The 24,936-nt window shown below is 36.7% G+C and overlaps 2 protein-coding genes and 1 pseudogene across 2 annotated transcripts; 1 reads left to right on the top strand and 2 right to left on the bottom strand.

Annotated features, from left to right (window-relative positions):
- Positions 1-1,812: 1,812 nt before the first annotated feature.
- Positions 1,813-6,868, top strand: LOC120173076 (O-fucosyltransferase 29-like). Its single transcript, XM_039180364.1, has 9 exons — positions 1,813-2,355; positions 2,452-2,542; positions 3,370-3,446; positions 3,729-3,817; positions 3,918-4,107; positions 4,686-4,867; positions 5,364-5,466; positions 5,609-5,937; positions 6,363-6,868. Exons 1-9 carry the CDS (start codon positions 2,086-2,088, stop codon positions 6,655-6,657), a joined length of 1,626 nt encoding a protein of 541 aa, XP_039036295.1. The 5' UTR covers positions 1,813-2,085; the 3' UTR covers positions 6,658-6,868.
- A 963-nt stretch (positions 6,869-7,831) lies between these two features.
- Positions 7,832-19,668, bottom strand: LOC120173004. The gene is given in 19 exon segments (XM_039180305.1): positions 7,832-8,260; positions 8,364-8,457; positions 9,181-9,680; positions 9,683-10,058; positions 10,146-10,258; positions 10,369-10,436; positions 11,132-11,312; positions 11,694-11,799; positions 11,909-13,635; positions 13,717-13,821; positions 13,899-13,951; positions 14,116-14,188; positions 14,272-14,587; positions 14,749-15,143; positions 15,530-15,688; positions 16,171-16,536; positions 16,646-18,336; positions 19,243-19,338; positions 19,544-19,668. Coding segments are annotated over 17 exon segments (6,330 nt in total). The 5' UTR covers positions 18,327-18,336; positions 19,243-19,338; positions 19,544-19,668; the 3' UTR covers positions 7,832-8,243.
- Positions 19,669-21,071: 1,403 nt separating this feature from the next.
- Positions 21,072-24,774, bottom strand: LOC120173174 (annotated as a pseudogene).
- Positions 24,775-24,936: the final 162 nt, after the last annotated feature.

Below are 24,936 nucleotides of genomic sequence, written 5' to 3'. Positions count from 1 at the left end.
TACTCATATATATATATATATTTCAATTAAGTCACTGTTTTTTATTGAATAAAAATAATATTTTATTATTATTTAGAGTCGGGTCAGTCGGATTTCTAAGTTATATGTCAGATCAATTCGGGTCGGGTCGATCGGGTCTCGAGTGAAGGGTCATTTGTTCTTGGGTCGGGTCTCGGGTGGACCAAAAACCCGACCATACCCATCCCTAAACTTATCCATTTGGCAATATATCCACTACTTATTTGAGGAATGTACGAAATTCAACCAAATCATAGTTAATTAATAATTATTAATTGATTAGACTAATGTTTTATGGGGTTTTCAAAGGTTTTTTTTTAATATTTCCTCGTCAAAACTAAGTGTTGGAGTTTCGATTGCTCATGTTAGCTGCTTGCGTTGTTAGTGATCGTGGAGTTGTGCTTATGATAATAAGGATTTGTGTTGTTAAACATGCTAAATCAATGCAAAATTAAGTGTGTTGTTGCAAGTTGTATGCACAGAAGGATGATTCCATTTTCAGTTAAACTAAATTTATTGGACTTTTTGTTCAAGTTTTCTGGAAAATGGATGTTCAACTGTACTGGTTTCTTTCACCTAGTTATTGTATGTCCATGGTTTGATTCACCCTACTATAGTTCATCATCATTTGGATATCTGCGTATCACTCATTATTTTCTATTATAACATCATTTTAATTAATATATAATTTTCTTTTTAGTAAAAGAACTTTCCCTTACATATAAATATGTGTTTATTTGTATTTAACTTAAATTCTGAATATGTGTCTAAACTATATTTTGACCCATCCAGGTTCCTAATGTTACATACGTTACCCATTTAGGTGCATGGGCCGTCAACGGCGTTAATTTCCCTCGTTAAGTGACGTGTGTCATAATTTAGTAATTTTGAAATTTATTTAAAAAAATATTATTATTTATATAATTTCTCTTAAATTATAAAACCTGCACAAAATACCTAAAATCTCCAAATCCTATCCTTAACCTGTTGTCGCCCCCTTTCTGACCACAACCACCTTCCCCGACGTAGTCCCTGTCATACTCCTAGTCATACATCGTCGTAGTTGTCATCGATATCGCTCGGGATCGCGATTTTCATCATAAGATTCACATAGTATAAAACATTGATTTACTATCAATTGACTATGATTTCATGGGGGTTTTGGTCGTTGGAGGGGATGAGATTGGTTGGAGCTTCGTCGACGGCAAAGGGCGACGACCTATGTGGTTTTAGGGGTTGAAATGAATGTTTTTAAAGTTTTTGGACTATTTCAAAATGTATGTTTTTCTTTAAATATATATATATATATATATATATTTTTTATTTTTAAATAGAATTTTTTAAATCTCTAGATTGTGCCAAGTATTACTCAACAGAGATATTAACGTCGTTGACGATCCGATCACCTAAATGAGTAACGTTAGACACTTAAATGAGTCAAAAATAGTTTAGGCATCTCTACGAGAATTTAAGTATAATTCGGACACTTATTTTGATATTAAACCTTTGTATTTTGTCTCCTCGTCTTTCAAATCCATTCTCTTAAGACATCGTATAAATGAATTACATTTAAATTAATTTCCAGATAAATTTCTTGTCCATTGCTAAATTATTAATATAATTCAGGTTTCCATTTCCCCCCTGCATTTTAATATTCAATTAAATCCTCATCCATAATATCTAACATTATTAATATAAATAAACAGTATGTTAGATCTTTGATTCTTCTTCAGATTTGCATTTATATAGCCATTAATTCGAACTATAAATGTTTTTAAACAAAGGCTGCAGTTTTCTCATCTTTCTTTACTCTTCTTATCTTTTCTTCCTCCTCTTAATTCACAGTAACCTACAAGTCTGCCGCTTTCGATTCGAAAGAACTAAAGCAAAACCCTATCTCATTCTTCGATCGTCAGCCTCCTCATTCGCATTATTTACAGTCATAGCCTCCCACCCTCGTTAACTCATTGATGATCCTGGTTGTTGGGAGGGGCTGGAGGTGGCATTTCGGTGTAAATAAATGATGGAGTTGAGGGCGAAGTCGTTACTGCTGTCCTAGTGTTAATTATGGGCTTGGCTAAGGCGTGGATGTTCAGCGTGAAACCGGCGAACTTGGCATTGTTACAGCATCTCAACGGCTCCGCTCTTGGCTACAAGGATGCGTGTTGGAGGTGGCGATCCTCCGCGGCGCGGCAGAGTAAGCAAATTTCATGGCCCCTCGTCTGTGGCTTGATGCTTTTATGCTTAGGCATTGCTTCGCTCTTCACCGGACACGTGGCCTCTGATCTCGGCTGGTATTCTCAGCGGCTTGTGAAACAAAGACTCTATTTCAAATTGGTACTGCGAAAAGAAAAGGAGTAACTTTACTTTCCTTCTTTCTTTCTTTCTGTTCTTTATAAAAATGTTCTGCTAATTGTGATGCAAGTTCTGTAGGATGGAAGTGATAAAGGACCGATTGATATATGGAAATCTGAAAATGGAAAGCACTTCTATGGATGCAGCAAAAGAAGTCGTAAATTTCCTCGTACGTTATATTTATTTTTTGAAAACTTTGGTATTCACTACAAAAAGTTGGATTAAGATTTAAGAAGCACATTGTAATCATGAAAGGAATGTTTACTCTGCTCAAGTATGTTGGTTTTATCTGAAATTATGTGATTTTTTTTCCAAATGCAATGGATAACATAATGTTAACAGATGCAAAGATTGTCACCTTAAATGTTTATGTTAATTGCTTGTTAAGTAAAGTTCTCATTTTTCATTTCCCAAGTTCAAAATTATGTGCACCTCTCTAACTTGGTAATTGATGGCAGTTAATAAATTGTTTGGTTTTAGGGTAAGAAAGAGCTAATCAATTAACCGATTGACTATATGTTGTGTTAAGGACACGTCAAATTTCAACATTACTGACTATTGATAGAGATAAGAGCATGATTTACGAGTCTAGACGGCTAAAAAATATGACGTAGTTAAAAAAAATAATGCAATGTAATATGACTGCTGCTTTTGCTTACATAAATTTGGGGCTTTGACTTCGTTTATGTTTATTATGTCTTAGCTCATAATGTTGGTCTTTAACTTTGAAGAATGAGACTAAATTATTGACTTTGCTAACTTATTTCTTTCTGTAGTCGAACCAGATAGAATTAACTCATATTGAGCAATTTTCTGATACTTTTTTCTTTTCTTTTTAGCATAGGTTTCCAGTAAAATGAGTCTAATACCAGGTGTCCTTTATCTTCTGTTTCCACCTCTTATAAAGAATCTTTTTGATACTGTTTCATTTAAATATTACTAAACCAGTCTCTGAAGCTCATTGATTCATCATTTACATTGATATTTAATATTTAGATGCTGTACGTGAACGATCATCAAATGGTTACTTGCTTATTGCCTCAAGTGGAGGACTGAATCAACAAAGAACAGGAGTAAGTGGAACTATTTATACATTGTGTTATATTTTTGGGTAAATATCCTAATGGAAGATCTTCTAATTGCTTCAATGACATATCTATAGCTTATTTGTGTGTAAAGAGTATTTTGGTCCTTCACTATGTATTATTCAAACCAATAAGTTTTGCTTTAGTTTATTTGAATAATTTAAGATACAGTGTGCCTCGGAGATTTAGGCTGCCTACTGAATTTATTATCCTCACTGACCTTGGAGAGTACAATTTGTTTAGAATTCATATTTTGCTTATGCCACACAGATATCAGATGCTGTAGTTGTCGCGCGAATTCTGAATGCAACTTTAGTGGTACCTGAGTTAGATCATAATTCCTATTGGAAGGATAATAGGTAAGTTGAATCAACTTACTTAGAGGTTCTGCACTTACGCCTAATATCCTATTCCTCTGTTTTATTTTTAATTTTTCTTTTCTTCTTCTTCTAAATGCAGTGACTTTGCCAACATTTTTGATGTCAACTGGTTCATTTCTTACCTCTTGAAAGATGTTACTGTTGTAAAAAGAGTTCCTGATAAATTCATGCGATCAATGGAAAAAAGTCCATATAGTATGCGTGTCCCGAGGAAATCCCCTCCAGAATATTATCTTGACCAAGTTCTGCCTTTACTTAAAAGAAGACATGTAAGACTATTTTCAGATACTCCATCTCTAATGCTATATAGGCTGGTTGTAGATATAATCTCCGTAATTGAACTTTCTGTTGCTTCTTCATTCCCTGAATTATTTTTATGTGTAAATTGTGTATTCTTTCGTGAAACTAATTGCATTCAGTGCTTCAAATTTTCAAGAGTGCCAGTGTTTTGGGGACAATAAGATGAAAATTAAACAAGAAGAGAGATGATGGAAATTATAAACTTCAATTCCTTTTAGTTGTCTGTGATGGAAAGAAATAGTAATTAAAGAAAAAAAGAATTCCACAACTACAGTAGTTTTTAATCTATGTTTTATTCTCCACTTCTGGAAGTTAGAAGAGAATCTATAAGTTGCAAAGTCCCTCCCTCCTTTTCACTTCTCTCTCTCTCTCCCCCTCCTGGTTTTGTGGTTCGAAGGCGAGAGTTTTTAACAACATCCTATCCTTTTATCTTCTTTGTATCTTTCCTATTGAAGCACCATGTTACTAGAAATTTTTTAATTATACACTTTCTATGATTATGGTTTTCTTATGGGAGTGCAGCCGATAACATTGAAAATTTTTGTAGGTCCTGCAACTGACAAAGTTTGATTACAGACTGGCCAACGACATCGATGAAGAGCTACAAAAGTTACGTTGCCGGGCTAATTTTCATGCTTTAAGATTTACAAAACCTATTCAAGAACTTGGACAGAAACTTGTCATGAGAATGCGTGAGATGGCAAAACGTTTTATAGCTGTCCATCTGAGGTTTGTTCCTTATTCTAGATAGCTAGAATTTGACTTTCCGAAGTTATGTGCATATAAGAAGGAACTTTAAAACGGTAATATATTGAGATACTCATCCTGAAATTGGGTTTTTTCAGTAATTCTTGTAGCCATATCCGCAATATAACATTGCATATTTTGGAATTGGCATGATTAGACTTATTTTAAGTCCCTTTACATTCAGATGGTGGTCGGTTTCAAATTATTTAAACCAGATAAGTTAATTACATTATAGAATGCCTTTCCCTTAAGTGCCCAATCCTCAAAATTTTGGAAATGCATCTTAACTTCAGTGAGTTTATATATGCATTTTTCTGTTATGTTCTTTATATCCAACAACTATGACATCTGAGTGCATGTGTATTCAACAACAGCACATTGGCTCATTCGCATATGCAAACAGAAACATCCGTATGAAAGATTCTAAACTCTAAGATCTGTTTTTCTTATATATTATTCAACCTTTTTTTCATTACAGATTTGAACCTGATATGCTAGCATTTTCTGGTTGTTACTTCGGTGGAGGGGACAAGGAGAGATACGAGCTTGGAGAGATACGAAAACGATGGGAAACATTACCAGTTAGATGCCATCTTTTATGATTTCTGAGCAGTTCTCTCTTTAATATACACCATAATACTCGTTTTCAGAAAGAGTACCCATTTTTCCCATTGCATGCTGCTTTTATGTAGTAAAATTGTACTCATCTTTATATTCGTGCAGGATTTAGATGCTGATGGAGAGAGAAGTCGAGGTAAATGTCCACTTACTCCTCATGAAGTAGGATTGATGCTGCGGGCACTTGGTTTTGCAAATGACACATACATCTATGTTGCCTCTGGAGAAATATATGGTGGAGAAGAGACTCTGCAACCACTAAGAGATCTCTTTCCAAACTTCTATACAAAAGAGAGGCTTGCTAATGAAGAGCTGCAACCTTTTCTTCCTTACTCCTCTCGCCTTGCTGCCATTGACTACATTGTTTGTGATGAAAGTAATGTTTTCGTCACTAATAATAATGGAAATATGGCAAGGATTCTTGCAAGTCGAAGGTGAGAAATCTATTATTTCTTGTATCATGCTCTCTTTTTTTCCTGGTACAGTCCCATGTCTTGCATATACGTGCTAACTTTTGTGTTTATCTAGAAATTTATCTGTTGAATTAATTTAAAGATGTGAAATTTGGACCAGGCTCTAACTATATCAACTACAAGCAGAATAATGCTCTTAACATCACCGTGTATTAATTTACCTACCTGTAACATAATGTGAGGCTTCACCACTTTGGCGGTTTGGTATATAAAGTATATAATGCTTAGATTTTAAAATATTACATCTGAAAATATATGAAGTATGAATTTTTATGAACATCTTCAGTTGAAGGTTTTGTATCGAACTGATTACTGTAGAGTCGATCTTGTTCAGAGTTTTTGCATATTTAGGATAGTGTTATTTCTCTTCTTGTTTGAATTCGAAGGAGGTACATGGGGCACAAAAGGACTATAAGACCAAATGCCAAGAGGCTGAGTTCTTTGTTGAGGGAAAGGGGTCAAATGGATTGGGACCCCTTTGCCAAAAAAGTGAAGGCAGTTCAAAGAGGATTCATGGGAGAGCCAGACGAGATGAGACCCGGACGTGGCGAATTTCATGAATTTCCGTATTCTTGTATCTGCAAAAGGAGTGGAGATCCTGAGCCAACAAGTAAGAGGAAATCAAGGAGCGAGGGAGAGAAGCAGGGAAGAAGAGCCACTTTTAGGGGCCTAGGAGGTTGAAAAAGTGTTTCCATCAGGGGAAAGAAGGATGCCGCTTGATGAATTTTAGGACTAGAACTTGGTTGTTGTGTCTGGCAGAAAATTTGACAGAACATGGCATTTGGCTTTGAGCCAAAGCAAAGTCAAGGGAACTTCATCCTGTTTCTTCCCGTTTTACTGGTACCATATAGGGGCAAAAAAATTGTACAGGGAGAGTCATGTTTAAGAACTTTCGACTGTTCTGTCTGTTAGGTAATTACGTATGTATTTCAACTGTTTATGGACTATATTTTATAAAAGTACGATTCTAGAGATTGTTTCGTTTGATGTTTCCCCCCGGGTAATTAAGTACAACTATTTATTTCAGGTGCTCTACAATCATGATTCTGGTGAACCTTTGCTCAATCGTTTTCATGCTTTGCACATAAATGTAGTTGGCCGGTGATTTCATCCAAATCAACGATGTTCAGCGTTGTATATGGCTGTAGAAACATCAGCACCTCACTCTCTTTATCATATTTAGTTACGATTTAGTGCCAAATAGAATTGTTACAGCGCAAAGAATGTTGCAAATGTATAATGAACAAAATTCAGTTAAAAAAATTGGATATTTTATCTGACTCGATATTAAAAAATTTAGCTTGACTCATAATTTCATAAATTCATTTCAATAAAATTTAAACTATGAAAAAAACTGGAATTAAAAATTTTTAGTAATTAATAAATTATTTTCAACTTCTAATTAAATCCTTTAATTCTGTGTAATATATGCATATCACACAAAAAAAAGATAAAATACATATCCATAGCATACGTAAAAGCTCAACTTGATTATTTAAATTATTTATATTAAAATCAATTAATACAATAATATTATAAATATTTATAATTTAATTTAACTCGAGTCAATTTCATTAACTCAACATGATTAAACTTTTCCAAATAAAATTTAAATTGTAAAATAAGAATGATCAAGTCCACTAACTCGATTTTCTTTTGACACGAGTTGATTGACTGATCATCCTATATTTAAGCACATATTTCGTGCAAGAGATTCAGAACCCAATCCCCAGGTTCGAAACTCTGCAAAAGTATCTTATTCCAAGTCTACACTTACAACGTTTTTCCAAGTATTTTGCAAAGTACAAAGATGTTTAACACACATAAAAAGCTCATGATAAACAAAGCAAAAGAATAATGGTTCAAGTACTGTATCTTTTTCTTTTTTATTTTGAATCCTTTAAGAGCAACACAGAACTAGAAGATGCCCCAATCGATAGGTCCACGCACAGAGAAAATAAGGCTGAATAAGCAGATGAGCAGTTAGATGCAACAGAGATACATGACTGATATCAGCTTTGCATTGCTGCTCTGTGAATGTCAAAAGCCTAACTACTTGAGGGGGGCGTTCCATATACAGACGCTAGAAGAGCATGGCCTAGAGAGATCACATCATAATAATTCTAAAATAAAACTAAAAAGACGGTAACTACAGCTACATTAAAAAGCCAAAGTAGCAACTTTCATTCCTAGCTTTCTCCTCTATCATCTGATAATTTACACAAGCTACACAGAATTTCTTCAAGAATGGATTCCTTTAGTTGCTTTCAACCTTGGTTATTTCCTGTTATTTTCCAGGCAGTTATCGTTGCATATATCAAATTGCATATTTGGAAACAAAGGAAGCTAAAAGGACAGCAATGTTGTTTCAGAAACTTACCATTCACCTCTGGTACTTCTGCTTTGGCTTTTGTGACTTTTGTCATGTGAAACAGAAGGGATTTTCGAGATCGTCAATGAGCTTTGTATCCCTTCCAAAAGCTGTGGGCAATAAGAAAGATACGTAACCGGATAAGTACAAAACATAAAAATAAATGCATGAAAGTTAATATGAAGAGGGAAGAGTGGCATATCCTAGTTTAATGCAATACGCAAGTAAACTCCTCAAAGAAGCAAAAACAGCACTCTTCGAATTCCTACTGTCATTCAACGAAATGTTGTACATGGTTTGAAGCCACCACCATGACACCCTAGCAGCAGTGTAAAACCCAAAAACGAATTTATATATCTGACATATAGCTGTCTAACTAAATATGTCAAATGTCATAACTCAATGTGGGTTTCCTTGATTAAGATGGAAAATAGAAATATGGAAAAGACACTTCTTGTGATGTCTCTACGCCCCAATATTGGTAAGTAGAATAGGAATTCAACAGCTTTGCCACCTGTCAATTTCATTTCCCTATTACCCTACAAGTGAAATGTTTCTATATTCCAGGCAATACCCTACTTGCCGACTTGTTCCCTGCTGAGTCTGAAACAAGGAGTCTTACACACAAAATGTGACCGGCTTGCAAGCAAAGAAGTTTGCAACGCACAAAAGTTCACATGAGCACGTGATGAACAAGCAAGGAAAGTCGATTACATTTCCACAAAAATAGTAGTATAATCAGCATATGGATTTGATTTCAAGATCTAAAAATTTTGATACTGCAGTATGGTGATCAAAACTTAGGAGATAAATGATAATATCTTTGAACTTACTCTCGAGGTAGGCTGGATCCTGCGATTAGATCTACGAGTCTCAACAACATCAGAGCTTGTTTTTGTTGAATCGTGATTGAAGACTTTTTCCTCGATTTTTCCCAACTTCCCAGAAAAAGGTGCAAGTTTCTCTTTATTAATCCTTTCAGATTTAGCATTTGATGCAGAAGCTTTCTTGGGGGGTGCATCTAATGAGAGGGCCATCGAAGAAAATAAGACTGGGCCCTCTGCTGCCCCATCGGAAGATGAAAATGATCTAAACTCTATCATGTTTGGCTTTCCTGATATATTCTCAGCATGGCTTATAGAACCCTCCAATTTTGACACATCCGAGGCCACAGCACTATCAGGTTCAGAAACCATAGTGTTTGATAAGTCGTCCTTCTGAGGAACACTTCTACTAGAAACACTAGGCAGTTTTCCAGGCTTCAGAATCTTGGGCTTGGATACAGCCATTCGTTTTTCCTTTGGTTCAATTTTACTTTTAGTTCCACGGGTTCAGATCCTCGAGGCATTAAATATTTTGTAAACTTCGCTGAATCACTAGTTTCATGAGTCTTGCTACTCTGATCGGCAACATAATGTTTGCTCACTTCCATAAACTTTTGCTTCTTTCCAGGCTTAGGAACACCAAAAACCACTCCTGAACCTTTCTTCTTTAAACCAGTACGTATCATTCTGAGTGAATTAGGCTTACTCTCATCTCTGGTGCTTTTACCAATATTGAATGTTCCTTCACTTGCAGATAAATCCAGCAATCTTGTGTCATCGGGTTGCCCAGATTCCTTAATGTCATCTTTTTTTGAAAGCTTATCTTTCCCTTTGGCCTCAACCGCAGGACTGCTTAACCTTTGTCGTTTTTCCTGCGGGGTATCACCCTGAAGAATAGATCAATGAATTAGCACCGAGAAGCAACTTAAGTATATGAGAGAAACATCAACCACAAGTATAAGCTAACATATCACCTCATGGGAAGACTCATTATTATCAAAACTGGACCATTCAACCCAACTACCTTTCTTCCACATCAAAGAAGGACGAAGAAGCCATGCTTTGACAACAGATGTTTCTCCTTGTGCTGCAATAAAAATAATAAAATGAACAGTGTACTGGCTGTATAGACTGTATAGACTTTACTACCGGGCAGATTTCATCTCCTTAATAAAAGCTGTATTTGGTCATACATACCAGGAAAATGAATGGTAAAAGAAGTTTCATCTTTCTTGCTCTTCTCAGTGATAACTCCCTCCCACCAGCTGAAAGACAAATAGACAAACATAACTTTATTATTTTTTACTAATTTCAAACATCAGTTCATTCCTTCGCAAGTAAAATTGAAAACTTGATACAGTTGGAACTCTCCTCCCTCAGCAAGGAAATACAGGATCGATGAGAAATACATAGCATATGAACCACCAAGGTTGTCCACAGCCATCCCAAAAAACAAGGCATAAAAACAGTCTTGCATAAATCAGTTTCTCAAAGCATGGACAGATTAGAAAATGACAAATCATAGGGTTGCCCAAAAGATCATTATGGATATCCTAATCATTGTACTGTCATTAACTTGATATTTAGCAAAATATTTTTATGGATTTCAGGTCAGATTTGTGTTGATATTCATAATCACTTTTGTCCATATTCAAGCACAATCTATTTAATGGGTTTCCAGGAGATTTTACACAGTTTACATACATGCAAATGAAAATAATGTAGACTTGCATGATTTATCTAACACTATTCAGGAAACAATTTTTCACATCCTTTTCAACAAACTTTTTAGTGCAGTTAGTGACAATTTAAATTCTGCATACAGATTCATCAAGCACTACTTGCTTTGGGCAATATGAAAAATCAATCACGTGGTCACATTGCTAGTTCGGCTAGGAAAAATAGACAAATTATCCTACAGTCTACTTCCTCGTATACACACAAAAAAATGCATGCATACCTGTTTTGCATCCATGCATCAATCCTTTCTCCAACAGACCAATTATAATCCCCCAAGGCTGCCCTGCTTCTCTTCCTTGTTCCTTCAAGTGACATGGATGTAATTGGACGGGCACTGCGTATCCTGGGTGCCTGATCACCTTCATCTTCAAGTTCCACCCATTCCTTTAGCCTATCACCATCTGTAAGACAAGCAGTCAAGATAGGTTTATTAAGAAACTATTATATATCATGCGCATGTCACAAAACTTCTAAAGAAATTGCTTTGTCATAAGAAACTAAAAGTTTCAACACGCAAGTTATGTAGGAAAGTACAAAGGAAATATACCCTCACTCTGCTGCATTTAATCATATTTTAAATCTCCCCATAACAGAAGCACGCATCATACTAAGATTCAGCCGCCTAGAGATGATCATGCAGTATTTAAGAAAAAGAAAAAGTCCATACACATCAAGAAGCAATTGCATAAATATTTAAGGACACCGAATAGATCTGCTTTAATAGTTATGAACACTCGGCTGATTCGAACAAAACATAAATTATGGTGGATGTGATTGCTCACCCTCTTGTTGAAGTTCATTGTAACACACATAAGCTTTGCCTTCTTTCAACTTCAGTATATCTGCCAGGAACCATGCTGCTCTTGACCCACTTCCATCTCTCAATACCTGGATAAATGTCAAACTCATTACTATCTCGACAAATTCCCATCAAATACATGTGTATTTCAACTAAAAATCACAAATCCCGAGTCACGTTTTAATAGAAGCCACAAACCTCAACATGCGAGCCTTCCCTTATATTATTATCATCTTTTGAAGTTTCCCCTTCCCCTGCTTTTTCATGGGCAGTGGTCATCAAAGGTGATCCAAACCCAATCTGAGATCCAGAAGCAACTCCTTTAGTTTTGGCGACATCTGAAGCTTTGCGGCCCTTTTGCCCTTTTTTATCCATTTCACCAGTTGCAACAGGAGCCAAATCTGTCAACCTAGAATGATCTTCCATAGACTCCCTGGCCATCTCTCTAAGGGTGGGTGACTTTCCATAGTAATCACTCTTCTTTTCCCTCTTGTCCACGGGAACTACTTTTAGATGCCCAACCGATGAACCAGGAGCTTTCACACTACTACCTACCGGCTCAGGAGATGCTTGGGGTACTTTCCAGTATGCCTCTGAACCTGCTTCTACCAATTCAGTCAATGAGAAAGTTTCACCCATAGCAACAATCTTTCCAGCTTGTGACACAGCTTCAGCTGCCAACTCAGCAGCTTTCACAATGGCATCCATGTTTTCAGCTTGCTTTGAGGCAGCTGAAGCTGCTTCTAACCTCCTCCTAGCAGCTTCTCTAGCAACAACAATGACAGAATTTGAACTAGTAGTAGCATCCTCACCCCTTAATATGGATGCAGGAGTAGCCTTGCTCAATTTCTTCATGCTATCAGAGATTGAATTATTGGGAATGGAATTTCTGTAGCCACTTGAAACCAATGCTTCATCAGCTATCAGTTTTGCTTGCAAGGCAGCATTTGAGGCAACATTGGCAGCTGCAGCTGCAGCCTTTGCAACAGCAGCAGCTGCTGCTATTGCAACAGCTGCGGAAGTCAATTTCGTTTCAATATCCGGTGCCAACCCTGAATTTTTGTGCTTGTACAACTGATTCCATATTTCTTGACTGTGACTAACAGCAGCAGCAGCAAGAGCAGCAACATCCTCTGCATGCTTCTGAGCATTCTCATGTTTACTAAAAGTCTCTTCAGACAGACCAGCCCTCTGATCTGATTCTTGGTCTCCCTTTTTGAGATGATTAGAGAAAGATGCCACCAATTTATCAGTGGACTTTGATATATTGGCAGCACGTGTAGAGGCATGACTAACCACAACAGTAGCCAACGAGGACTCTGATTGAAAATGAGGTATAATCTGAACAGGCTCCTCGGAAACTGTAGACTTTTTCCGTTTTCTAGACTTAAGATCAGCAGAATGCTGACCAGGTGTTAACGCTGTCTTTTTTGTGTCAAGCAGGGGAGTCCCTGCAAAAACATTAGAACTTCCACCCTGGACCACAGGAACTGCAGAAACCTGTTTTCCACTAGAATATTGAGGCACAGATGCTTTTACAGGATTCAAATTAACTGCTTCCGTGATGGGGCGAACAGGATAACAAGCACTGCCATCAAACGCAGAAGTCTGTGGAGTCCAGGGGCCACAAAAAGGGGATTGGGTCATCCAAGAAGGATTGTGTCCAATAAAATCCCTTGTAGGAGGAGCATGTAATGGAGAAATTGCTAGTTGATAATCCATAACTGCACCTCTTGGAAGGCCAGTTGGTTGAAGGGCATCAATGGAAGGTGTACGAATACTCCATAGTGGTGATGAAAGAGGCATCATTGGCTTTACGATTGACGTTGCTGGACTAACCTTGCTGGTAGACCAGCTAGCAGGTGAGGAAGTAACTTTACTCTGAAGTGGATTTTGTTTGATTGGTTGATCAGAAGTTTTAGCACCTGAGCATCTCAACCAAGGTACAAAATTAATAGACAACAGAATAAGAAACTATTTCAACAACTTAAGAACAGGAATCATACCTATATGAGACGGCACCGGTGTTTCTGGGCTAAGAAGCGATTTTTTACCATGTACCCTCTCTATACCTGCTAGCCATGCATTCTCCCAAATGGTTCTTCCACCATCTGCAGACAACTAAAATAGTGAATATATATGTATAAAAAGTCCCAGAGATAACATCTATAGAGATAAGAAACCCAACCAAGACCTCCAAATGCCGCTATCATATACGCCTCATCAGGTACTGTTCCTTGTCTGCAGCGACATTGTTCAAAACAATTAGATAGATGTACTCAAATGATCAGAAGTACAAAATGAAAATGTAATACCAAAGACGATTATGTTTGACAATGATATCAAAGCACATGAACAAAAATCTCATTACATGCTAAAGACAAAATGGAAGTTATAAGTCTTACATCAAAGCTCCATACACAAAAATCTGAGCCCGTAACTGAACTTGCTGCAAATCCAAAAAAGGCTGACGAAAAACTGCATACGAAGAAGGTGATTGTTCAAGTCTGGCAGACTAAATACTGAAGTAGAAAGAACACCAAATTGTTTTATATTACCACCTTCTGTGTGTCCATGTAGCTGCATCTCACTGGATTGCACAAGCTGACCAGTTCCAGCTGAACTGGGTGACACATTGCTTGTTCTATCACTTGATTGTTTTGCAGGAGTTGTTTCTTTTTTAGCATTTCCCTTCCTATCAGCTTCCTTTCCAGCACTCTTACCACCTGATCGTCTTGGTTTACGCTCAGAAGTCCCTTTGGAGCCACCACGTGCATTCCCCCTTTTAGTTACCTGAGGATTTGTATGACTTGTCTCTTGAGCAGCTTTGGGCCCTGCTATGCTTAATCCAAAGGTTGACGGAGTTCCTTTCATGGCCTTCTTGTACCAAGACAGAGTGAGAAAGCAAGGTAGGGCATGACCAGAATGAAACAAAAAAATAGATTCTTAAAAGTCTTCAGCCAGAAGACGAGCAACAGGACCTTATTATATGACAAAAAGACATTAACATAACCATATGCACCACTTAAAAAAAATACCGGGGATATTTTTTCACGTTGCATGGTTGAGAAAGGCTTCCAATTCTTCCCAGCTTCTTGTTCAGACACAGCTAACGAAGGACGTACCTCAAAGGTGAAACTTTTGTCTCCTGGAGTTGCCTCATTTCCTTTTGTATCCTGAGAAATTGACTGCTCTTTGTTTGCTTCCCTTTTAGTGATGCCAGACACTACAGCACTCTGATCTTTGGATCCTCTCACAACTGCATTTTCATTTTTACTTTGTGACTGCTCAGAAGTTCTAATGACAACTGGAGAGCCACAGGAAGGATTGTCAACATCAGCACTACCACTTCCACTTTCCATCATGTGAAACTTAGTTTGAGATTCAGATGAAGGTGAATCAAAGGAAGTATTAGAAGTCTTTGCAGGATCAACTGCAGCATCAAAATAATCCATGAGAACAATAACATGAGAATTGTGGGCGGAAAACAGGAAAAAACTGATGAAATGATCTCAAATGAAAAAAAACAGTCATTAAAGAAGCTAAGAATGCAAAAACAATAAAAATATAAGTCACCCTTGAACATGACAAAACTTCACAATACAGAAAATAAGAAGAAAGAAAGATCCATCTCAAGAACCCAAGGGAAAGGCAGGAGGGATGGCAAAAAAAAGAAGAAAACAAGCTTCTTCCCAACCAGGAAAAAAAAAGCACAACCTAAAGGGGAAAAACGGGAGACAAAAGTAAAGGAGGAATTCACCGACAGACAAAATAATAAAATTGTAATTACTTCAAAAAAAAACTGATAAAGAAACTCACCATCAACATAATGCACAACAACATGACCACTAATCTCTTCAGAAACCAATTTGGAATCATTATCTTTAGGGTGATTTTGGTCAGCATTATGGGAGGCTTCCATTGAAGTTGAAAGCACTGAATTCATCGACGTCTTGTTCAGCTGAGTTGATACATAACCTGAAGAAAAAATTTTGTTCGCTAACATTAACTTTATGGAGTTTCTAGAATCATAATTGCTAGGTAACATGCTTCACAAAGTGAAGCACCAACACCAGTTATCATCATGAGAACAAAATAGATCAGAAAGAATGAGCCAAGGAAACAGCACCATAATAACAAGGAAAACAGTGAAACAGACAATTAAACAAATGCACTGGATATGGAAGACTACCAAATAGAATTAGCATAAACACCCTATAAGAAATAGCTAATAAGAATTTTATCATATTCAAGTTCAAGTTCAGATGATAGCTAGTTAAACAGTAAACCAAGATATTTTATAAATAATAGGTTGTAATGAGTCCCTGATCAATAAAATCCTAAGGCACTCCTTTCCTCCCTCCAATGATTAAGGAACTTTCCCAAGAATTCCTTTAATCAAGAAGGGGGTTTTAATGAGGCCTGTAATTTCTATCAAAAATAAATAAATAATAGGTCACCTGCAGCATCTGTAGAAACCTTTTTAGAGATGGCTTGAGCTTTGTCACCATCAGTCTTCCTCGCCGCTGAATCAAAGACCATAGATGGTGAGTACACATCCTTTCCAACCTCCAGTGTGACTCTGCAAAGAGTCTGGTCTCCACTTTCACCCTCAACGGTAGGGGTATCCTCCATTAACAATGACTGATCAACTTCCTTGCATGAGAACTGTTCACCAGCCTCACAAGAAGTATCCTTTTCGGTTGTCGTTCCAGAGGTCTTTATGACTGAGAAACTTGCTTCTAAAGATGGCACCTGAACCTCTTTCTGATCCAAAACAGTAATGACCGGTACATCCTTGCCGGAAGGCAAAAGAACACAACCCACTGTACCAAGGAACACTACGTTAGCACATGATACAGAATGGGTAAACAAAAGCATAAAGAAGGAAACAGAAGCTCAATTGTTAGACATAATGCTTTAGAAAATACATACCCGACATACTGCTGACAGCAACATCAGGTTGTAGGTTTGAAGTTAACTCATTTACCTTGCCACCAGCACCAAACGATGAGGAATCAACTCCCTTCGGTACAACTGAGGATCCGTCATCACAACAATCTGCACTACTACAATCAGAAGGCAAACTGGTTTTCTGCCTAGCAGCAGCTGAAACACTATCATCACATTTATGATCATCATTACGTTCGGTGACACTGTATTTTTCATATACTCTCATGGGTTCCGTTACCAAAGTCACATGAGAACCTTTATCTTCATCCTTAGAACCTTCACCATCTTCCACAAACAACAAAGATTTCTCACACTTGCTGCTCAAGATTTCTTTATCTGGATGGCAATCACTTTCTAACAAGTCCTCCTTCTCAATAGCAACAGATGCTACCTGCAACGTTGAATTCACCTTCGACTCTAGACCCTTAGAAATCATAGTATCAGTATCAATAACCTCATTTTCATGCTCCTTGAGGGTATTATCAATAACAACTGGCATTGATGGCGTGTCATGTAGTTTTCCTTCTGACAAGACAATGTCTTCAGACTTGCTGATCTGCATAGGAATTTCTACACCTACGCCCTCACTGCATTCTTCCACATGGAGGTAAGAACTCCCTTCCAATATCCTATCAGAAGGCTCATCCACATTAACTGTGCTGCTTCCGACAGCATGTTCTTCTTCCCTAGATTGCATGTCTAAAACTGAATATTTCTTTACATGCAAGGTAACACTTGCAACTGTATCATCAATCAAATTCCTGCCACCAATGTGACGTTCTGGACTTAAATCAACATTTTCACCCTCTAAACCGTCCACATTTTTATCAGTGATATCATTTTTTAAATGTGCATCTTGATCATCTATCAAAACACCACTCAAACATGTGCTTTGCACAGAAGGGATTACAGTATCAACTTCTGACACGGAAGCAAATTTATCTTCATGTCCCTTGTTATCCAAAGACTGATCAACCAAAGCTTCCGCTCGAGTTTCACCAAGAACAATTTGTTTACCATCTTTAGACTCATCTATCTCAGTCAAAGGTATGTCAGTTTTTCTGCTATTTGGACCTTCTAATCCCCCATGAACAGATGGCTCTCTCTCATGGGTTTTAGAAGCATCTTCAACCAATTGATAGTCTCCCATACATTTTTCGGGAATCTCACCTGTCTGCAGAGCAGGTTTTATGTCATCTAATTTAGAAAGGCCACTATCTTTGTGTTTCAAACTAGGTTCCATCTGCTTTATTATGCAACCCAGTTCATCGCAGGCATCTGAATCCTTACTAATACTTTGAGCAAGTGTATTTTCGTCCTGCCCTAAAGATTTTAACAGCATTTCAACCGATTCTGAGGACGCTACCTCAGACCAGACATTGTTGTGCCTAGAAATCAAACACGGTTCTGCTGCACTTGAACTAAATGCAATCCCAGTACTCCCACGCGAAAAATCTTCAATCCACTGATTATCTTCACTATTTTCAATACAGAGAAAAACTTCAGTTCCAACTAAACTATCAAATCTTGAATTTCCACGAAGATTATCATCAAAATCAAATCTTGGGAGATCATATGGCCGCAAAACAGGAGGGAATTTATTGTTTCCTTCACCAGCTAAATGAAGATTCTGGCTTTGGGAATCATTGTCATCATAATCCATGAGTGTATCCCTACAACAGAAAAAGTTCATACGAAAACAAATTGTTGAATCAGACGAAGTGATCAGGATTCTTGAGTTTAAAGAGCATCCTGTCATAGCTTGAATTGCATCGGAAAGCTTAAACTTTACAACCTTTATACAAACAGAACAATCCACATTACCCATCCAACTAGTTCCAGTATAGTTGAATACTAATGAACAGTTCAAAGAAGAGTAGGGAAGAGAAAAGAAGTTAAACTGTTCACATGGCATAGCCCAACCTCATCTCTTGGAGTAAATATGCAACTCACTTGATATCCAAAATGCAGAAAGGGTGGTTATGAGTTCATTTAACTAATTTACACTTCCTGAACATAATTTTCATGTCTCCAACACAAGGAAATCAACAGTACATTGTCGGGTTAACATAAAAAAGTTAAACCAAAACATGACAAGTGAAAAGACACTTGTGGAATTTTCAAACCCACTACAGTGTATACATTAATAATCCTTATGAATAAAAATAAACATGTATTTTTGTTCCTGAACTATCAGTTGGTTGCACGTAGATATTAATGCATGTATCTAACAAACTAATTCCAAACAAAGATCTTGCTGAAACCATTAATTAGTCAACTACGAATTGACTAAAACAAAACCTCCAGCTCAATCATATTAAATTTTAGAAAATTATTACTAAATAACAGAAGCTGGAAAAAGAATTGACTGAGGCAAACTTGAAAACTTAATAAAAGAACTCAGTCCCAATATTTACGCTCAGAATAACAAAAGTTAAGTTCCAAACCTTAAACAACAATATAGCTCACAACTTCAAGAAGATAGATAACTTTTTCCAGGTTCTCTAATTAAAAAGGAAAAACGAAAACCCTAAACAGAATTTGTTTATAAAAAACAAAGTAGGAATGCGAACAGTTACCAGAGTAAGTAAGTCTAGAGACGCTACCTCCCTCCATCCGGTGGCGAAATCCCTGTTCGCTTGATCTCAACTCCTCCCTAATCGTACGGTCATCTACTGCACCAAAAAAACTCCAATTCAAAACAATAGCACTTTAAGCACGCCATAATAACAATAACAGCAGCGATAAGAAGGAGCCAAACTAAAAAAACGGGGGGAAGAAGATCAAGTAAAAGGAACGAGAGAAAGTTTTATTTTAATAAAAACCTAAAGTAACGATGGTGTAAATTAATAGAAGAGTTAACTAATAACTGCAACTTACTGGAATCTTGAATTGTCTAGTTGATTGAGTTAGGGTTCCGCTGAATCGAAGTAAAAAAAACAAGGCTGGTAGAAGAAAGAGGGGAGAATTTTCTTGCTGAGAAAAATAAATAAATAAATAAATAAACGAAACGTGTTATGCCTTCGAAAAAGGAACAAAAAGAAATGAGGTTCAGTGAACCTTAAATATGGCGAACATCAAATGGCCATCGATGTTACGGAATACTACACGTGGCTTATATTAGACGTCCGATAAAATGTACATTATGCTCTAAGGATTTAAGGATGAATTACCTGAACGGGTCACCCAACTTTATAATCATTTCTATTTGATCACCTAACTTCAATTTTCAACCTAATCACTAACGTTTTTGAAATTTAAAATTTTGATCTCACAGTTAAATTGTTAACAAAACACTGTAGCTTTTTAGTTCCTTTATGAATCTCCACCTATTTTTGTAAAATTTCCACTTATATCTCGTTGTTTAAAAAAGAGTCAATTACACCAATAGTTGTTGAATACAACTACGCTAGACCCGAGCTCTAACCTACTTTATTTCGAACCTACATGTGCTTATGAAGTTGGATCTAGTCAGTATGGAACTCAAAGTGAGTCTGTTATAGAAGGTGTAATGCCTGTTACTCTACTTAGAGGTACAGTCGAATAGAATGTGTCATATTAAATTGTTAATTACTAAAATGACTTCAAATTAATCAAAAATATATTACCAACCAATATCATGAAAAACAATTAACAAGATATTCACTTTACTACATTAACATTATAACAATCATGATAGAACCATGTCAATCAAATTTGAAAAAAGACCATTAATTTACAAATTTTAAAACTTTAAGGATTGAATTATAAAGTTCAACTAGACTTGTAGAAGATTCTCAAAACATGGATATTATTTAGTAATAACGTGTTTAAACACGTGCTTAATCAAAACTATAAAATTCAAAATTAATCATTACCAAATCGGACGTTAATCGGAGAAGATATGATTGAGGGACACTTTTGTAAAAATTCAAAATTTAAGGGAGAGTTTTGAAACTCTAACAAGAGTGTAAAACTTATTGAAAATCATATTCATAATCCTAAAAAACACCTTTTTGTTTAACCAATTATCTATTTTGGTATATATATTTTTTTGCTTTATGAAACTAGTTGTATTAGTCAAATAAAGCATAAATGTCAATGTTCAAATGAAAACGTGTTCAAATCAGAGGTTGACATACAAAAACACTGTACGTTGAGTTCAACGATGGTGTTGTCGAAATTCAGGGTTAGATTCGGTGCTTAAATGATGAGTGCATTAATAAAGCATATAATATTCTCAAGGAAAGAATATAATCGTAAATCGGATAAAAAAATTAAAAGCATTTGTTTAAGATAACGATTATCCAAAGATAAGACAAAACCACTAATGCTGACATGGCCATTTTTCATTGGACCATGTCAGCACCTGATGTGAATTGTTGTTAAGGATCTGGCTCTAGAACTTTAAGTAAAGAAGATTACATAATTACAGCGTAAATATGTATATAACAAAGAAGTTTAGTATCAAATTGTATATACCACGCCAAAATTCAAGGCTTATCACAATCCCAGAGCTAAATAAGTCTTTCGAGAAAACATACCTGAATCTTGAGCTATAAGGCAACCAGTCAATGACCTGCGATGGTTTCCTTCTTGGATTTGAAATCCATACATTTCTGTATTGAATTGTGGAACTTCTTGTCGACGTTTTGGAGAATCCAGTTCAGTAGATCATTGGAGCCAATCGAGGCTTCTTTAGCGAACCTTTCGAGAACTCTGGGTAGAAATACTTTCTTTGACGTCTTAACAACTACATTTGCTTGGAGAAATTCTCTTGCTGCAGCATCTAGCTCTTCTTTAACAGTCAATGCCGTGTAAACTTTTAGCTACAAATTGCAGGTTAGTTTGAATAATATGACTTTGAATGAGATGAAAATCACTGAAGATCCTACTGCAATACAATGTAAAAGAGAAGAAGAGATTACCGCAGGATCAGAAAAAGCTCCAGTGCATAGAGCAAAACAGGCAAGTGGTTGGGAATATGAAAGACCGAATTTTGAACTGATAATTTGCCTTTCTTCGCCAGATTTTTTCCTTAAGGCTGTGGATAGGATGATCTCTTGCCACTGGTAAAAACAGATAAAACATGTGCAGGAAACTGGCGTTCTGTATATTACTATTAGATTCCAAATGTTATACCCGTCCGGTTCGAGGTGTACAGAAGCAAAATATCGACTGCTCTACATTTGCACTTACGACATGGCCACCTATGGTGTATGAAGCCTGCACTATACAGAAAAATCTATCGATTTCATCACCTAATAGCCGATTAAATCATAATGAAAGAATGCCGAAGATGCATCCACCCCAGTAAAGGAATACCTTGTGAAACAAGGCTAACCGTCTCAAGGAACTGTGAGGACTTCCATATGCTAAATATGCCTGCACAAGGAAGACTTGAGAGTTTATGATAGTAAAAGAAAGAGACAATCAAGGGGCTGGTAAATAAATTTAAGCTTACATGCATGACAAGGGCATTGTACACATTGATCCAGAATGCAATTTGGGCATCATATTCCATCTGACTCACTGTCACTTTTTCTTGTTGTTCCACCAGAGCTCTGAAATCGACAAAGTAATGCAAGAGAAGTAAACATAGCAGAAGTTTTTCTTTAGCTTGTGTTCAGGGAAGAGTTTCCAACAAGATTTATGCTGCAATGTGTATCTTACTTTCCTTATAAGACAGTATTTCTCTAACCAACCTGTAGTTACTAATGGCATGAGATGCTCGAGAAAATCAGTTCCTATCGGTTGATATCCAAGATATTTAAACATTGGGTGTGCAAGAGAAATCCTGGTCCTCTTCAAGGCCGCGTTTGGGAAGTACAACCTTAGTTGACGACCTTGACAACGAAGGCTATTTCTCAGAATTCGAAGATGTTGCACTACGAAGTCCACAATATACTGCTGCCATACATCTGACCATCTCCTCCGACAGCTTGCTTGGACATTGATGGAGATAATCTTTCAGAGTTCGCAACACCGAGGTTTTTTTCCATAACTTGAATCTTTTCATGAACCTAGAAAATACATGGAATAAGAACATCCGAACAACATACATTAATGCCGATATATGACGGACAAGCCATATGATGCACACAGTAATAAACGAAATGCGTAGTCCTTAACTAGGTGTGAGGATGTCCTGTCAAATAGAATGTCGGTTTTTCCACACAACTGTGAAGCATCAATGCTTCTAGAGATCCTTTTCCCAGAGTCATTCGTCGAAAATAGAGCTTGCAAAGGTCTAAGATTGAACTTTTTCGAAGAACAAAATGCACTTGAAATAATACTCGGGTGTTTCCTTGATGTATGCCTCATATGGGCAGGGGAAGCATTGCCTGAGCTCTGCTCGGAAGGTTGCCGACTAACGCAATTGTCAAAAATATTCCTGTAGAGAGAGAGCACATGCTGCTCACGGTTCGCGACCTCTTCCTCAAGTAACTCGATCTCCGCAATCAATTCCTTTGTCTGAAATTAACCAGTAGTTGTCAAGTTATTTTCAGCTTTTTCCATAGCTCACATGCTGAACGTTAAACAAAGCACACACCTTTACATTGCAAGTCAAACAATGTGGGAGTTTCTTGTTTGATTAAACAAATATTGGAGAAAAAAACATTAAAATATTTGCCGAGGATCGGTTTTCATCAACAACACAGAAATAAAGTAACCTGCGTAGCGAAATGCCTGTGTCCTGGAGACAGTGCTTGAAGCCCGCCCCATCGCTCTCTCCAGCATAAGTCGCATAGATTTTTCTTGTTTCAAACATAATTGCAGCAGTTCTATCTGAAAACGGGAAAATCATGGTTATGCTATTGTTGAAACATATGCAGCAAAGAGATATATCATACAGCTATTCAGCATTTAGAAGCCATTGATCCATTGTTTATGTGCACATGGCAAGTCTCTCATGGAATACATATAGCAGGGACATAGCTCCCTTAGGGCGCAAGGGCCCCCGGCCCCTGTTAAAATTTGTATATTCGATATAATTTTAGTTTAATAGTATTTTGGTTCATGTAAAAATAAATATTTAAATTTTAAAATATAAAAAATAAAAAATATTAAATATATTAATCAAGTAGTGGTCGAACTAAAGAATGATAAGTATGTGTTCTCTAATTTTTAGTCTAATTACAATTTAGGTCATTGTAAGTTTGAATATTAGACAAATTAGAAGTTGTCTTGTGAATTTAAAGTTTTTTATTATAAATTTAAGGTGAATACAAGATAGTGATGTACAAAAACTTTCAACTATTTGACAATGAATGCTGATACCCCTACATATGAAGTGCTTGAACTCGAGACCTCTAGGATAACAATAATCCCCTTAATCACAAAGGTCGCTTGTTCATGTTGAATTTTAAGTTTAAATACTTAATAAGTCTTCATATTTTTCTTAAATAATATAATATTTCGACCCCTGTCATTATTTAATTTTGGCTTCGTCACTGACATATAGGGTCATTATCCATTTACTTTCCCAACAAAAGTATAATTAAAAGGGTTTGGCCTTCCAGATTATGCATAATTTAGCACCGAGTTAATGCACATTGATTCATCTCTGCCACATTTATCAAAGGAGAACATATAATTTCAAGGCTTACATCTTTCTCTAATGAGGCTCGCGTTCAACGATGTAATCATGTTGCAATAAGCAGAGCTGTCATGAAGAGGACTTCGAGTCCTGTAAACTCTTGTCGATAATGGAGATGCCTGCATCTTTTCACATTTGAAAAAACAATAAAAGGGTAAATCACAGATGAAGAAGTATTCAAAATTCTTATTCATAATTCTAAAATGTAAGAATTGGAAAAGCTTGAAGCCAGAAAATGTATCCTCACATGTAGTACATTCTGCACTTTCTTAGCATTATACGAAACTTCGTCTCTCGAAACACCGATATTTCTGTCAGACGCACCGAAAGAAAACAAGATCCCAAGTCTTCCACTTGCTTATCAAGCAAGGGCAATACCATAGAGAATCGAAAGAAAAAAAGGTCACCTCTTGGAACGCCTATGTTGAGCCTGAATATGTAGATTTGGTGACCAAGAAGAATCTTCGGTCTCTTTCTTTCTTCCTCCTCCTGCTGCAGCTCCTCCTTCCTGATCTAATCGGAAACCGCCCATTTCTTGTATGTCTGCAACTCTATACGCTATTCAAACTTTCACATTCATATTCCTTTGTTTAAAAACATTCAAAGCTGACAAGGAAAACAAACTTCCCGACAAAGGTTATATGATGAAGTCGTAATGAAAGTGGCCAAACTCAAGAGGGATAGCTCATGTAAA

This window comes from Hibiscus syriacus, unplaced genomic scaffold, assembly GCF_006381635.1.
Source record: "Hibiscus syriacus cultivar Baekdansim isolate YM2019G1 unplaced genomic scaffold, ASM638163v2 tig00111941_pilon, whole genome shotgun sequence".
NCBI lineage: Eukaryota > Viridiplantae > Streptophyta > Magnoliopsida > Malvales > Malvaceae > Hibiscus > Hibiscus syriacus.
The sequence above is the reverse complement of the archived record's forward strand: the minus strand, read 5'-3'. Positions and strand labels throughout refer to the sequence as shown.